The sequence below is a fragment of the Doryrhamphus excisus genome, linkage group LG1, assembly GCF_037039965.1.
Source record: "Doryrhamphus excisus strain RoL-2023G ecotype Guam linkage group LG1, RoL_Dexc_Guam_v1.1, whole genome shotgun sequence".
Classification (NCBI taxonomy): Eukaryota; Metazoa; Chordata; class Actinopteri; order Syngnathiformes; family Syngnathidae; genus Doryrhamphus; species Doryrhamphus excisus.
Genome location: NC_136357.1, coordinates 7,975,362 through 7,990,309, shown reverse-complemented (window position 1 = coordinate 7,990,309; position 14,948 = coordinate 7,975,362). Strand labels below are relative to the sequence as shown.

Genomic DNA, 14,948 nt, shown 5'->3' with positions numbered 1-14,948 from the left:
TGTGCTTTAAATGAGCATCCCTTAATTTTACATAACCTTGTGCCCGGTAACTGTCTTTTGCTGCTATGCATTTTCTATGCCTTTTGTCCTCACAAGGTCTATCTTCTAACGCCATAAAGTAAAACGCTCATCGGCCATACAGTGTATGCGTTGCTATATGGACCTCAGCCGACTGCACTTACAAATAGGCTTTTTCCCAAACAACATGATTGCATGTTGTCTTCTCCTCTCTTCAAGTGTCAGACAAAAATGAGAGTGACATGTTATCTAGAGTACAGCCCCCCCAAGAAGGAAGCAAAGACACAGCACATCTATCGAGAACAGGAGAGAAAAGGGCATTATTTCTTTGCAATATTTTAAACAGCTGCATGCTTCAGCATGTTTCACTCACAGCGGCCTGGATCTACCCACTTCATCTTGTTGCGTTATTTGAAGTCTTTATTTTCATTTAAGATAGACAGGCCGGGTGAATATTTGAAGTTAACCTTGGAAAACGCAAGGTTATATTTAAATGTCTAACGGCACAGACTATATTGTAATTAACCTCATTTTAAGTAGTCGGAAAATGGCTGAATCAGACACATCTCTGGTACGGGATGCTGACTCAGCTGAACCAGCAGAAGATGTAATCATAACTGCATTTAGGAATTTCAGAACCTCTTAAGAAGACGGTCATAGTGAGTCGTTTTTTTTGCAAAGTTTTCTGTCATTGCAGTATGAAGACATTAGGGTCAAAATGTGCAACTCTGGATGAGGAGACCCAATGATCTTTAATTTGACCGTAAAAAGCGAAAACTTTGTTTGCAAGGGAAAGTCAATTTGTTATTAGAATTTGTATCAAGCTGAGTCTGTTACAGCATTTAGGCTGGTTTGTAAACAGTAATGAAGCCATTAAAAATTAATGTTATTTTCGGAGTAATCAATCTCAAAAGAAGTGACTTAGGCTAAAACATTATAATGTCTCTATGCATGTGTGTCATACAAAAAAAGTTGCCGGTTAGATCGGGAACCACACAAACCGGGACCAGTGTATCATCCATCAGTGGTGAGGGTGATCATTTCCTGCGATTATTATTTCAGAGACTCAAAGAGTATTTGGAGTATTTATCACTGTAAGACGTGGATGAAAGACCTTTGTATTTAATCAGTGGCGTTCACTCTTACCGCCTTGGTCCCAACCGTTCATACGGGCATATGACGTGCTGATTTATGAGCTGTAGATTGGCTTCTAAATGGACTTACCGTGTAGGAAAGATCCTGTATAACAAAAAGAGCAGTAAACATTAGTCACAGTTTTGAACAGGCAGGTCTGATGTCATTTCAACGACCTGATTTGATCCGTTTTGTTACATAAGATCAGGCCACCAACTCGGCCCATTGACGAGCGTTACATTTACTTGCCTTGAAACAAGGTTGTGATGTCAAAAAAGGCTTTTAATGTGAATGTACTCACCAAAAAAAACCCACAAGCAGCATTGATACGACAACAAGTGAGGATAAAATAAATATGAGTGTCACAGTGGACTGAAAATGCAGTCTGGGCAGTGATTGTCATCGTGTTATTGCTTTTATAGGCCGTAATGGAGTTCACACAGTCCATGAATCATTCTAACTCATAACAAATTACTATTGTTTAATGCAAAGTGATGTTATTTTTTCCCCTAATGGAGGTCTTTCCTCCCCACGCAGAACAACTTCACAGGGCATTTGTGGGTGTTGAATAGGTCGGATCAAATATTTGATCTAATTTACAATCTCACACAACAGGAGAGAGAGAAAGATAGAGAATTTAATTTAAAACGCTTCACAAAATTACATCTCACAAGTAGATAAATTTGATGTGTTGGTGCTATATACATCAGTGTTCATGCTCATGTTTTATTCTTTTTTTTTAAATCTAAAGTCACACAGATGAAATTCACCATCACTAATAAATGAACCGACAATAAATTATCCGTATAAATAGCAAACATAAAAGTCAAAACAATCCCTTCTTGCGTACAAGAAACGTTCAAGTAAGACATTTGCAAGAGAACTTCTTCCACATAGAAAACAACACAAAATCCAGAGTGTTCATTAGCAAGGAGCCAATCCCAAATTTGAGATGTTTTTTGAAGCTCTTCAGGTTTGACACAGCCATCACATCACTGCAGTGGCATTATTTTTGGATGTCTCCATGCTTTGTACCAATTAGAACTTGTCTTCCTAGTTGAACTGAAACTGACTCGTGTCCGAGAAGGTGAGCTCATATTCATCATCCGTGTTTGACATTTCATATGATCTGTGATGCCTGTACATCATAAATCTTTACAGCTATACACTCCTTACTGGGGCATAACCATTACTCACATAAACCACAGTTTGTCCTTCATAAATTGAATGAAGGACAGCTCTGTCCCTGTAAATGACTGTCCATCCAATCCCAGCATGACAGCTTTAGCTTCGTCTGGAGCCAATGTGTTCTATTCCATAGAGCGCCCATAATTATCTGGATGCAGTTTGAAGGATCTGACAAAATAAAAGTGAATGATTGCTGGTGTGTGGACTTTTCCTCCTTTGCTTTTTCCACCAAAAGAAATGAGGGTCCCAAGGAGCTACGGCTGTCCCTCCATCTCAATATGTCAGTTCCTTGTTGAGCACATGGAGACAAAGGGCCTGATGCTGCATGGAGTTTGCTTGCAGGGTGTAAGGTGGGTCCTCTAGAGCAGGGAGCTGGGGCTCTCCGGGTGAGGCGGAGGGGGAGTATGTGTGGGGCTGTGGCGCATTGGCAGGATCTCATAGTGGCTCGGCATGTGAGGGGTACTACGGGGAAGGTCATAGGGGTTCTGGGAAAAACCGGTGGCCATTCCATTGGGCCCCTGCAAAACACTCACCATGGGCTCTGCGACGGCTTGAGGGAGAACAAGGGAAAAGTTAGGAATGGAACAAGAGGGGGGGGGGGGGGGGGCAAAGTGAGGTGCATGCATTACTGTACATATAAACATGGAATGGTTTGCTCTTTAACAGTGACAAATGACGTTCCAGCCTCTACCTGGAACTTCTCAGGACATTGAATCAGTTGCATCTGGACTGTTCAGGTTATCTTAGAGGACGTTTTTCCTCTCATCTGAACAGGCTTCATCAGTTCATGCTCAAAGGCTCAAAGCCTTGCGATAAATCACATGATACATTCAAATGAGCTTATACATTTAACCAGCTTTTGGTTTTGTGTAAGTCTGTAGACATATACAGTAAGAATTTTATATATAATACTTTTTTTCTAGGGAAAGGAATATCGTCTTCCTGTTCAGGTCAATCTGGTAAAAAATGAATGACGGTATTATTCATTCATTCATTTTCTACCGCTTATCCTCACGAGGGTTGCCGGGGTGCTGGAGCCTATCCCAGGTGAGAGGCGGGGTACACCCTGCACTGGTCGCCAGCCAATCACAGGGCACATATAGACAAACAACCATTCACACTCACATTCATACCTATGGACAAATTGGAGTCGCCAGTTAACCTAGCATGTTTTTGGAATGTGGGAGGAAACCGGAGTACCCGGAGAAAACCCACGGGGAGAACATGCAAACTCCACACAGAGATAGCCGAGGGTGGAATCGAACTCGGGTGTCCTAGCTGTGAGGCCTGCGCGCTAACCACTCACTCACCGTGCAGCCGAATGACGGTATTATAAATATGGAAATTATACCAATGAAATAGTAAATAAACACTAACGATTACAAAAATTACAAATATTTCATTGAATACATAAGACATATTGTAAGGCGCTGTCGGTTTTACTTTCTGGTAGTCAGCCGGGCAACAAACTCACCAACATCATAGACGTTCCTGGTAGCGCCGCCCAGGAGGGTGGCGGTGCCTCCGAAAGGCACTTCACGATGAGAGGGGGACTTCATTTCCACGTAGCTGCTCTCTGTGTGCTTGCACGCCAACCCCGGGGGGTCCCTGATGGTGGCATAGGGGTTCTCAGTGTTCAGGGAACAGGAGCTGTTGTTGCACATGGGTCCCTTGATGTAATCTGCCACACGAACACATTTAGATGGATAGGTTTAAGGACAGGAAGAGATGATGATGAAGGGATGGTGATCAGCAGTATGAGTGGAAGAGGAATAAAACTGCTATATACTCCTTTTGCTCAATAACGGCGGTACAAAGTAATCTGAGTACGAAGGGGAGACAGTGGATGGCTCAGCTCATCCATAACAGTCTAATCAGTCAGTCTAAGAGGTCTCATTATAGACCACAGCGAGCCTCCTTCAGACTCTTCACACCCTTTGGTCTCTCACATTCACCAGCAACTGCCCATTGTGGGACACCGAATGACAAATCGGGCATTCAGCCACTGAGGGCAATTACCATTGGAACAAAACCACAGCCCATCATCTTGTTCAAAGAGTTTTAAACATAAATCTTGGGAGGATACAAGAAGATTGGGGTTGAGGTCACACTCAGGTGGCAATGGAAGTCATTTGGTGGAAGTGATTGAAGGATGGATTTAAATTATTAGTGTTGGAAAGGCTGAGAAAGACACACTCACACACATACAGTGGGGTGGTAAAATCTATTATTTACCTTTTCTGGAACCTCTTGAAACCTGTGTCTCCCCCTGTTGAACATCTGCTGCAAAAAAGTCCAAACATGAAAGATGTTGCATAATTTACACAATATGTGGCTAACTGTTGATTTTGTTAATACTTGGGTTGTTTATATTGTTGTATATTGTATTTTTTCTATATTGTGTATTTTGTACTGCTTAACTGATTCTGTACTCTTGCTGCTGTACAATGCAAATTTCCCCACTGAGGGATGAATAAAGGCATATCTTAATCTTAATTTTTTGTTTTGGTATAATGTAGTGCACCTTCTCTGACAATATGGCCGTGAGAGAGATTCTTTAATTTAACAGGTACTGTTTGTTCATGATTTGTCTGAGTGCATCAACAAGTACATGACTGCAAAATTAGTTATTATTATTATTATTATTATTATTATTAGAAGTGTTCTGCATAGCAGCATATAAAGACTATAGGATCTATTTTTGTGGCGCAGCGCAAGGTGGCACAGGGTGGGGGAGCGTGGCGCACCTCGTGCAGTGGGAACTTCATCCACTGTGCGCAGATTTTGGCAATCTGGTAGACTGGGCTGCGCCGAGATGGGCGTGGCTGTGCACCAGCTTGTAGCAGTGAAAATTTTGTGCGCCAAAAGCCAGGCAAAGCGCACCCGGCGCAGTGGCATATTGGCTGATAGCCACACAGTGGACACACGTCACCAAGACCTCACAGACAGGGTTTACAGAAACAATCACTGCAACCACTATTTAATGTGACCGTCTGAACCAGCATGTACATGTTTGTATGAATTGTCCCATCACATCTGATGTCAGATGAAAGACGTCACGCATAATGGGAACTCAACCTTTGACGACATGAAATTACGTATGATGCCAACTAATGAGTTCACATCTCTCAGCCAAGCACAAGCACCCACGGATTCCGATACGGAGGATATATTCAGCTTATCTCATCTCAGGAATTGCATTCAAAGAGGAAAAAAAGAAAAATAAAAAAAGAGAGACGCTCGTTGAATAAAGTAAGCCAGTCTGTGTCTTAAGGATTTAGCTGTGATTGCCCTTATTTCTCTGTTTTAATTTTTATTCTTAACGTGATCTGAAAAGATGGAATGCATTAAAATAAGGAGGATGACGAGGAGATACCAGGAGAGAATATATCATCAAAGGTTCTCCTGTTTGGCGATGACAGAGCAGGAATGCAGGTGGATCATAAACATGATGCCCGAATTAGCCTGCTGCTGTGTTTAATCTAATTGCCACTTAATTTTGTACTCCTATTCCTGACACAGGAATAGATTACGTGTGTCCCGTGAGGTGGTCCACGTTGCGCATTGTGGCCTCTGATGAGCAGTTTGGTTGGCCCTGTGCCTTTAAAGGCAATGAGAGGCGTTCATTTGATTGGTTAAGATTACACGGGGCTGTCTTAAAAGCTCTCATACCTTCTCTCCTTCCTCTTTGCCACATGCGCTTATGGGAGTTACGGAGGTTTGGGTGCGCGGTGCTGCGCTGGACTGCACTGTTTACAAAAAGCGTCTACGAAAATAGAGCCCTATATGTATTCCTATCTGCAATAAAATTTCACTTGACCACTACAATGAGAGTATAGAGAGTTGCATGATTTGTATATTTAATATATAATACCTAGTGTGAATTACACTCATGTGGACAATAAACTTCTTCAACAGTCATTTTTTTTCTCCTATATACACCCCTCAAGAGTACCATAGCTGACTTGGTGAAGGTATACTAAAGAGTTTTTCCTGATCCGTGTTCTCCTGAACCACATTGTCAACTTCTTTTGTACACTAGCCTGCTTGAATTTGAAAAGGCAGAGAAGATCATAGACAACGCTTTGTAAACTCAACTTCAGTAGATTTGTGTTGTTTTGGCGTGGCCTCTTCATCATTCCCTCAATGTCTGGGCAGAAGCTAAGTATTTTAAATCAACACAAAAACATCACAATCCGAGAGAGAGTTTGCAGCTGTGGAATGTACACAGTACAGATTCCCCAGTATGCTTTGCTGTAGTTTCACTTTGAACTCTATTATGCTTCTCTGAGGTTATTTTGTCCAGAAAGGGTGGAATAGTTCAAGTGTTGATGTTTTTAGAAATTTGCAGTAAATTATTTTGACTTTTGGTCTGAATCTGAAGAATGGTTGTGAATTTTGTGCTATATTTAATAAAGTTCCAAAGAAGTAGTTTATACCATAGGAATTGCCTCATCAGTTCTGAGAGGTGGATCAATTCAATGCTATTTTCCAAGCAGTTCCGCGGGCTGGACAGAAGTTTGACACACATGAGTTCCATCATCAGCTCCATTACGATAGAGTGTTGAAAGATGTATATTAAAAACATCATTATCATCGTAAGAATACTTATATCTTTGACGACGACAAGTGCAGGCATGCTGTGTTTATATTTAACAGCACATTTTTAAAACACACTGCTCTCCTTCTACCACGCATATCAAATGAAAACGGGAGCAAAGGTGTTGTCTAACAAGGAACCTGTGGTTCATCTTCATTCACAGCAGGGAGGCCAGCTAAAGACACGCACGCCTCTGCCCTTGGGGCGGCTTCACAAAGTCATGACGGATGAGGTTATTCGTGAGCAATGAGAGAGGGAAACTGACCAAGATCATTGAGGTTGCAGAAGGCTCTCCAGTCGGAACCATTGCGGCTTTTCAGGGTGCTTGACTGTGAGGGGGATAAAAGAGCGAGGAACTGATTGGTTTGTTTCACAGCACTTGACTGAACAACTTGTTTGGAGTCTGAGCATACTTTGAGTGTCAATGTGGCATCCAGGTTGCTAGAGATAGTTGATACGACATTGCACTGGGCCACAGTGTGGTAGCTGGGGTTGGAAAAGCACTGGCCGCTGCTGCTGCTGCTGCTGCTGTTGTTCGGGTTCTGGTTGATCTCAGCGGAACTGGTCTTTATGGCCACAGTGCTGCCACACTCTGAGGGGTTCAGTATTATGTAAGCATGTCACAACATTCGCACAACAAGTATATACAGTCAAAGTTATTGGCTACAATATTAGGTACGCCCAAAATTCCTGCTCTGAAATTGTATAATATTCTGATAATCTAATTACATCAGGAGCAAAATTGAATCGACCAAAATCCTATATTATATCTACCTCTACAATCAAATATTTTGCCTTTACAGTATATACAGAATGATTGATATTATCTAACAACTGTATAAAATAATTCATACAGTATGTTTAAATGCAAATTTAAAATGAAATAAAATATGACAAAATATTACACATGGTGTACGGTCTAGTACAGTTATACACTACTGTGAACTAAACCCACCATAATAAACACGCCGTTGTTGTATATACGAACAGTCAAACATTTGAACACACTTCCTCATGCTACTATGAGATATACTATATACAGATATACTATATACAGTACTGTATTGTAAAAAAGTGTCCAAGATTCATTCATTCATTTTCTACTGCTTATGCTCACGAGGGTCGCGAAGGGTGCTGGAGCCGAGTGTCCAAGATGTTTAGTGGAATGTACTGTATTTTCTATTCTATTCTATTCTATTCTATTCTATTCTATATTTTATACTGTATTTTCCTGGACTATAAGTCACACTTTTTTTCATAGGTTGGCTGTTAATATACATAACCCATAACATGGGGAAAAAAAGTTCCTTTGACTTGTGCTTCCTGCAAAAAAGGGTCTGCGTTAATTTATTCCACCCACAGCCCACCTTCGGGCTTGCCCACTCCACTGTGATTGGTCACATGCCCAAAGTGCTTCCTAACTACCGAACCATATAAGGAAGTCCGCCCCTCTGTGACATCACAAAGGAACAGTTTTACCACGCCTTTTCAAACCAAGCGTTTTCACTTCTTTTAGGGCTCACTTCCAAATGGGCAAACCTCATTATCAGAAACTTTGGCATCGTTTAACACAACAATACAACATTCTAACTACATTTATAGGTCAGAAAAGTGGAAAAAGCATAATAGGTCCCCTTTAAGTTAACAGTTCAGTTTAAGTTTTTTTAAATCTGTAAAAGTCAGCAAGAAAGATTATGAACCTTTCTGGGATCCAAAAACGAAATAAAACTTAAATACATTTTTGTAGCCGCTCCATTTTTACCATGCTCCCAGGAGGCAATCAAATAATTGTCCAATTTCAAAACTAATTGAATTTTTAAGACTTCCAATGCCAAACTTAATATTCCCATCAAGTATACACAAGATACTGCATTCTAAACAGCTCTCCGTATGATGTGGTGTAGTTACATACCGCTGCAACCCACAATAATAAACACAAACACATACAAAGTAAATGAATACTTCTCACAGTGTCCTATAAAGTGAAAGCGTGTATTTCTCACCGGAGAGAGAATAGTCAGTGTTCATCTGCATTGCTTGTGTGTACGACACACTTGGCTGGATCTCGTGTCCCTTCTCCCTCTGCCTCTGTCTGTACCACACAAACAGGCTGAGCATGGCCATGATGATGAGGAGGAGGAAGATGATGCCCATGACGGCGCCTGCGGACTGTCTCTCTGACCCTCGGGCTGGGCTAATCTTAGTGTAGGGGTTCAGTTCCTCCATCATGAGAGATGCTAAAGAGGACATTGCACAGAGGCTTATTTTTTGTAGGCACTGAGAACACTGTGACGATTATCTCATATCAGTCCTCACTTCACCTTGATCACAACGGATGCCTTTATATCCCAGGCTGCAGTAGCATGTTCCGGTCACATAGTCACAGGTAGCATTGTTCAGGCACTCACACAGCTGCTGACAGCCATATCCAAATGTACCAGCAGGACACTCTGCATGGGAGAGAGGTGCATTGCTGCAAAATTAAAGCACTTAGAGAGTGGGTGTATCAAAATTATTTATAGCACGCCTCACAAGCTCATCCACTGGGTCATTTTTGCACAGAGCTGAAACGTGGCGGGCCTACTCAACTCTGCTCGCAGTTCGTCCCGATGAAGCCTGTTCGACACGCACACAAGCCAGTGATGTGGTCGCACTCACCGCCGTTCTGGCAGCGGCACACTTCGGAGCAATCCCTGCCGTAGAAACCGGAGGGGCAGCCTGGGAGAGACATGAGTGAAATGTTGGTAATAGTTGGAGCAGAGAGACAGGATGTTGGGAGCCAAGGTCATTTTGCAAGGGAGCTACAAAATCAATAACATTCAATGATCTGTGCAGAATGCACAATAAGGGACAGCAGGAATGAAATGCAACAGGATGCTTCTTTAATAACATTTACAGTGGTGTGAAAAAGTGTTTGCTCCTTTCCTCGTTTCTTCTTTTTTTGCACGTTTGTCACACATAATGTTTCCAAACCTACATGGCCCTGTGTGAAAAAGTGATTACCCCCTAAACCTAATAACTGCGTGGGCCACTCTCAGCAGCAGCAACTGCAATCAATCATTTGCAATAACTTGCAATAAGTCAGTTACAGTGCTATATAGGAATTTTGCCCCACTCTTTGCATCTCATTAGGACTCAGGTCAGGACATTGACTAGGCCACGCAAACAGATAGCCATAGCAGTCTTCCAGGGTCTGAAGCAGCAAAGCAGCCCCAGACCATCACACCACTACCACCATATTTTACTGTTGGTATGATGTTCTTTTTCTGAAAGGCGGTGGTGGTGGTGGGGTGGGGAGGGCAATCATTGCTACACATGGGTCATGTAGGTTTGTATTTTTTTTCTTGCTTAATAAAAAGTTTAATTTAACTGCATCGCTTGTGTTGTCACTGACTAATGTTTGTGTTAATTTTCTTGATGATATGAAACATTAAGTGTAACAAACATGCAAAAAAAAGGGTGGCAAACACTTTTTCACACCACAGCAAACATGTGCATAGCATAAAAGATCAGTTCCAATGTCTGGAATGAACTTTTGGTGTCATTTTAAGTCCCAATGCCTGATGACACATGACAGCAAAAGAATGCATTAAACGGAGAATGCAAACTAGTTGCAAACAAGATGACCTGTGTTCTGAATAAAAGAACAGGACAACTTCTGAGGGAATGTCTGCATCTAACCAAAATGTGATTAATTTTTATGTTGCCTTCAAATCGAATCTAAATGACACAGTAGCATCCGGCGGTTGCCCAGATGGTTGTTTAAAACCAGTCTCAGTGCTTTCCGTTCTGCAGTTGAGTCACACTGCCTGTAGGTGACACTATGTGTTTGCTAAGTGAAATGTTCATACTCACGCTGAGTGCAGTAGAGTCCAGTCCAGCCAGGGCTGCATCGACACTCTCCATCATAGGCACTGCACTGAGCTCCATTGTGACAGTTGCATGAGTTGAGACAATCTGGGCCCCAGTGGTCGGAGGGACAGACTGTACACAGTAGAGACACACTCAAAGCCTTCACAGCATTGTGGCAAAATATTTCATAGTTTTATTACACATTGGACTTTAAACAGCGATCGCTTCCCTCAGCAGGGCCACTATTTGCAATATGTGAACACATAATGGTGTCAACTTTAATATCATAAATCCCAATAACGTTATTTTCTAGTAGTAGTACTGACTCAAGCTTAGAGATATTCATCAAAGAGCATTATACATGATTTTCAAGAAATTCCCTGCATACAAATGCAATGGACTGTGATTCTCTTTGTGAGCCCACTCATATAAGAATTTAGCGGCATGTTGTACAAAAATATGGGACGGCAGTAAGGTGACGACTGACACATTTTTGGGGTTAGTTGAAAAGCTTTTTCTCCAAATAATATGCACCAACCCCCAAACCGGCTTTAACTGCTTTGGAGCACATGATATGTGCCGTGTCTGCAGAATAAGTTGTGACAGGTGCAGTGAAGCTCATATGAATGGAAACTAGTTCAAACATAACAGGTTTAATTCATAAGTGGCAAAATTCCAAGAAATGTGATATCTATTGGAATTAATCTGAATATATGGGAATTTACATACACGAATAAACCAGACATTGTTGAACAGGAAACCTCTGGTGTTGTGCAGCAAAGTCTTGTTTGAAACAATTAGATTTTATGCAAATGTAATTGATTTTGTAGTTGCGCAACTTACTGCAATGCTATTGAGACTACACACCATGCATACAAGGTACTGAGGCCACACTAGTGAATTTCATCACCTTCCTAAAATAATGGATGAATGGATGTTTTTTGTTTTTATTTTTATTTTTATTTTTGCATAACTGGCCACCTCTGATAAAATCGCCTACATCCTGAGTTGGACATATCACAGGATTCCATCCTGTCGGGTAATTACCAAGGTCACCAGTGTGACTTCAGTAGATAGATAAGTAGATAGGGGTGCATAAAAAGCAGATAAAAAACTTGAATCAATGGGAATTTATTTTCCAATTCCTGAAACACTAAAGTAAGTTAGCATGTACCCCACCAGCTCGCCTGTGGGACAAAAACGAGCTAGCTGGCTACCGCCAGGAAGGCAGTGGGAGCCAGGCAAAATGTGTAAAGAAAGATGCCAGAATGAGACTCAAATGTGAGCGATCACACACACGCTGGCACGCTGGCTTAGCCTATGACAAGCTGTTGTCAGTTGACTGAAATATTTTACGGATATTCTCACGGTAGTAAGGAACAAAGTGCGTCCCTCGGGTTGTGTGCTTTTATCTGGTCGCACATGTGCAAGTGCCAACATGGCACGAGCAATAAAGCGCAGTGAAACATTTTAATTATATACATTTATATTTTTTTCACTATAATTGTGGTTAATATGTGCGTAAATAATAAGCTACATATGTATCTATACGATGGACGAGTGGTTAGCATGTCAGGAGACCTATGTTCGAATCTGCACTTGGGCATCTCTTTGTGGAGTTTGCATGTTCTCCCCTGCATGCATGTAAGTTAATTGGCGACTCCAAATTGGCGACCTCCATAGGTCTAAATGTGAATGATTTTTTTTATATGTGCCCTGGCGACCAGTCCCGGGTGTACCTTACCTCTCCAGCATACCTCCGCAACCCTAATGAGGATAAGCGGCATAGACAATGAATGGATGTATCTATATAGAATATACATCCATTCATAAAATATATGACTTCACTTTGTTTTTAAGTTAAAGAAAAACCCTAATTTTTAAGGTGTGGTGGCGGAACATGTAAGCGGAAAGCCTGACGTTATACCCTGAGAGCAGTCCTGCCCGATCCATCCAGGGAAGCACTGGCAGGATCCATCAATGGGGTTACAGGTGCCGTTGTTGGTGCAGCGGCAGATTTCGGCACAAGCCCTTCCATACCTGCCGCTGGGACACACTGCAAAAACACACAACAGCAAATTATCAGACATTTTTAGTCTAGTCTTAATATTTATATCCAAAATAATTAACCTTCTACGAGGTCTACATGGAAAATCTCTGTATCAGAATAAAGGGAAGACTTTGATGAATGCTGTCAATGTAAACACTTACATATACTTTTGGGTAAGTGTAAATGAAGTAAAAAAAAAGTTGAAATTGCTGACAAATCACACCTCAGATCACAGAGAATCTTAGTTTAACATGTGGAAAATGACTTCTGCATATAATAATCCACTTCAAAATGTAAACAGTAAAGACTATGCTTTAAGTATAGTGAGTAAATGTATAAAAAAGACATAATTGTGTAAAAGGCTAAGTGACATTAGTCAAAAGGATGGATGACATGAAGCGTTGTGTTTAGACAAAAGGAGTCCAGTGGCCCAGTCGCCCTATTTTCACCCCCCCCCCCAAGCTGGGTGACTGATGTATTAAAATAGACCACGTACAGAGACCACTGGATACATTTTTAATGAATTTAATATTTCAGCGTTCTGTGGCACTCTTCAATAAAAGATATCACTTGCAATGAACCCAGCATTGTGCTTTATTGTTGGGCAGCGGGACAAATTAGACCCAGATGCTTCTCACCATCAGAATGAGAGAGCCGCAGCAACAGGACATGCAGCACATCTAAGGTCTACCATAAAGAGAATAACTGAGGAACATCACATAAGGTAGCTGCTACTCATTTTCATGTGGGCTGATTTTAATGATTTCATTTCAACGGGCTTTTTCACTCTTGTTGAGACCTCTTTTATGCTCCTTCAAGCAGGCTGTCATTAATGCCACGAGGTTGGCTCCCCCATACGGCTGCTTGTGGGGATTGGAGCCAAGCTCATCACACCAGGAATGCTTCATTAGGGCTCAGGCTGGCTGGACGGAGGACAAGTGAGGCCGCAAAATGCGCTCAACAAGAGGAGGATGCATGCTTGTGTCGTGCCACCTTCGTCCCTCGCCGCCCGCACATGCCTGCTTGCCAGTTAATTAAGTTCCACACAAATTAGGAGTGGCTCTGTGTTTTCCTTTTAGTATAAAAATTTGAGACATTCCTCAAAGCCTTGAAAGAGAATTTAAAAATACCAACTTTTATGTCATGTATCAAAAGACAGAAAAATATTAGAAGTAAAATCTAAAGTATGCTTCTGTGAATTTTTACTTATTTATAGTTTTTTTTTTAATCTATTCTTGCTGAAAAGTGATTTACAAACAGTATTAAATTTTCCCCTCCAATTCCGAAACGGTAACATTTCAACTCTGGATGTGAAAAAACAGTAATCAACAATAGCTGAGACATGGAGAATAGCTAGGATTAATCCCACCTTGGTTCCATATTACACTTTTTTTCACTAAAAAAACAGATATAAGAACACCACCACTGACTGGTATGTTACCAATAGTGGTTCAGAGATTAAAAACCACAAAAAATATCTATACTCTTCACAATTATCTTCAACTGAACGGATGAGTGAATGAAAGGCATTTAAGAGGAGAGGCATTATCGGTGGGTGGTAACAAAGTAGGCTTGAATGCTAGCATCCAGACTGCAGTACCCAACCATGACAGACAGCACTTTTAAGCTCTGTTTCTACCTGCTCTTTTTTGGACATGTTGAATTGTGCAAATGTGATGTAACTTAGTTAAGCATGTTAAAAACAAACTAAACCACAAACCATACACAAACCATATGTGTTGCATCGGAACTACAGTGAGGTCCAGAAGTTTTTGCGACTATGTTTTCATGATTTTGCCTTTAAACATTATACACCATACTTTTTGAGCCCCTGAAAATGAGGCACTGGCTGTAATTGTTCATTCATTCATTCATTTTCTACCGCTTTTCTTCACAAGGGTTGCAGGGGGTGCTGGAGCCTATCCCAGCTGTCTTCGGGCGTGAGTCGGGGTACACCCTGGACTGGTCGCCAGCCAATCACAGGTATATATATAGATATATACATATAGACAAACAACCATTCACACTCACATTCATAACTATGGACAATTTGGAGTCGCCAATTAACCTAGCATGTTTTTGGAATTGGAGGTTTTGAGGAAACCG

At 41.4% G+C, this 14,948-nt stretch overlaps 1 protein-coding gene across 2 annotated transcripts in view; it reads right to left on the bottom strand.

Annotated features, from left to right (window-relative positions):
- Positions 1-983: 983 nt before the first annotated feature.
- The window catches only part of megf11 (multiple EGF-like-domains 11), a 93,340-nt gene continuing 79,375 nt past the window's right edge, over positions 984-14,948 (bottom strand). The window contains exons 19-28 of one of the 2 annotated variants that reach the window (XM_058076524.2): positions 12,720-12,848; positions 10,796-10,924; positions 9,530-9,658; positions 9,262-9,390; positions 8,944-9,177; positions 7,354-7,532; positions 7,206-7,269; positions 4,576-4,623; positions 3,815-4,021; positions 984-2,890 (exon numbers count right to left, since the gene is read on the bottom strand). In XM_058076524.2, coding sequence (XP_057932507.2) covers positions 2,700-2,890; positions 3,815-4,021; positions 4,576-4,623; positions 7,206-7,269; positions 7,354-7,532; positions 8,944-9,177; positions 9,262-9,390; positions 9,530-9,658; positions 10,796-10,924; positions 12,720-12,848 — 1,439 coding nt within the window. In that variant the 3' untranslated portion in view covers positions 984-2,699. The remainder of the gene's footprint in view (positions 2,891-3,814; positions 4,022-4,575; positions 4,624-7,205; positions 7,270-7,353; positions 7,533-8,943; positions 9,178-9,261; positions 9,391-9,529; positions 9,659-10,795; positions 10,925-12,719; positions 12,849-14,948) is intronic. The other variant, XM_078789207.1, reaches the window with a different exon arrangement.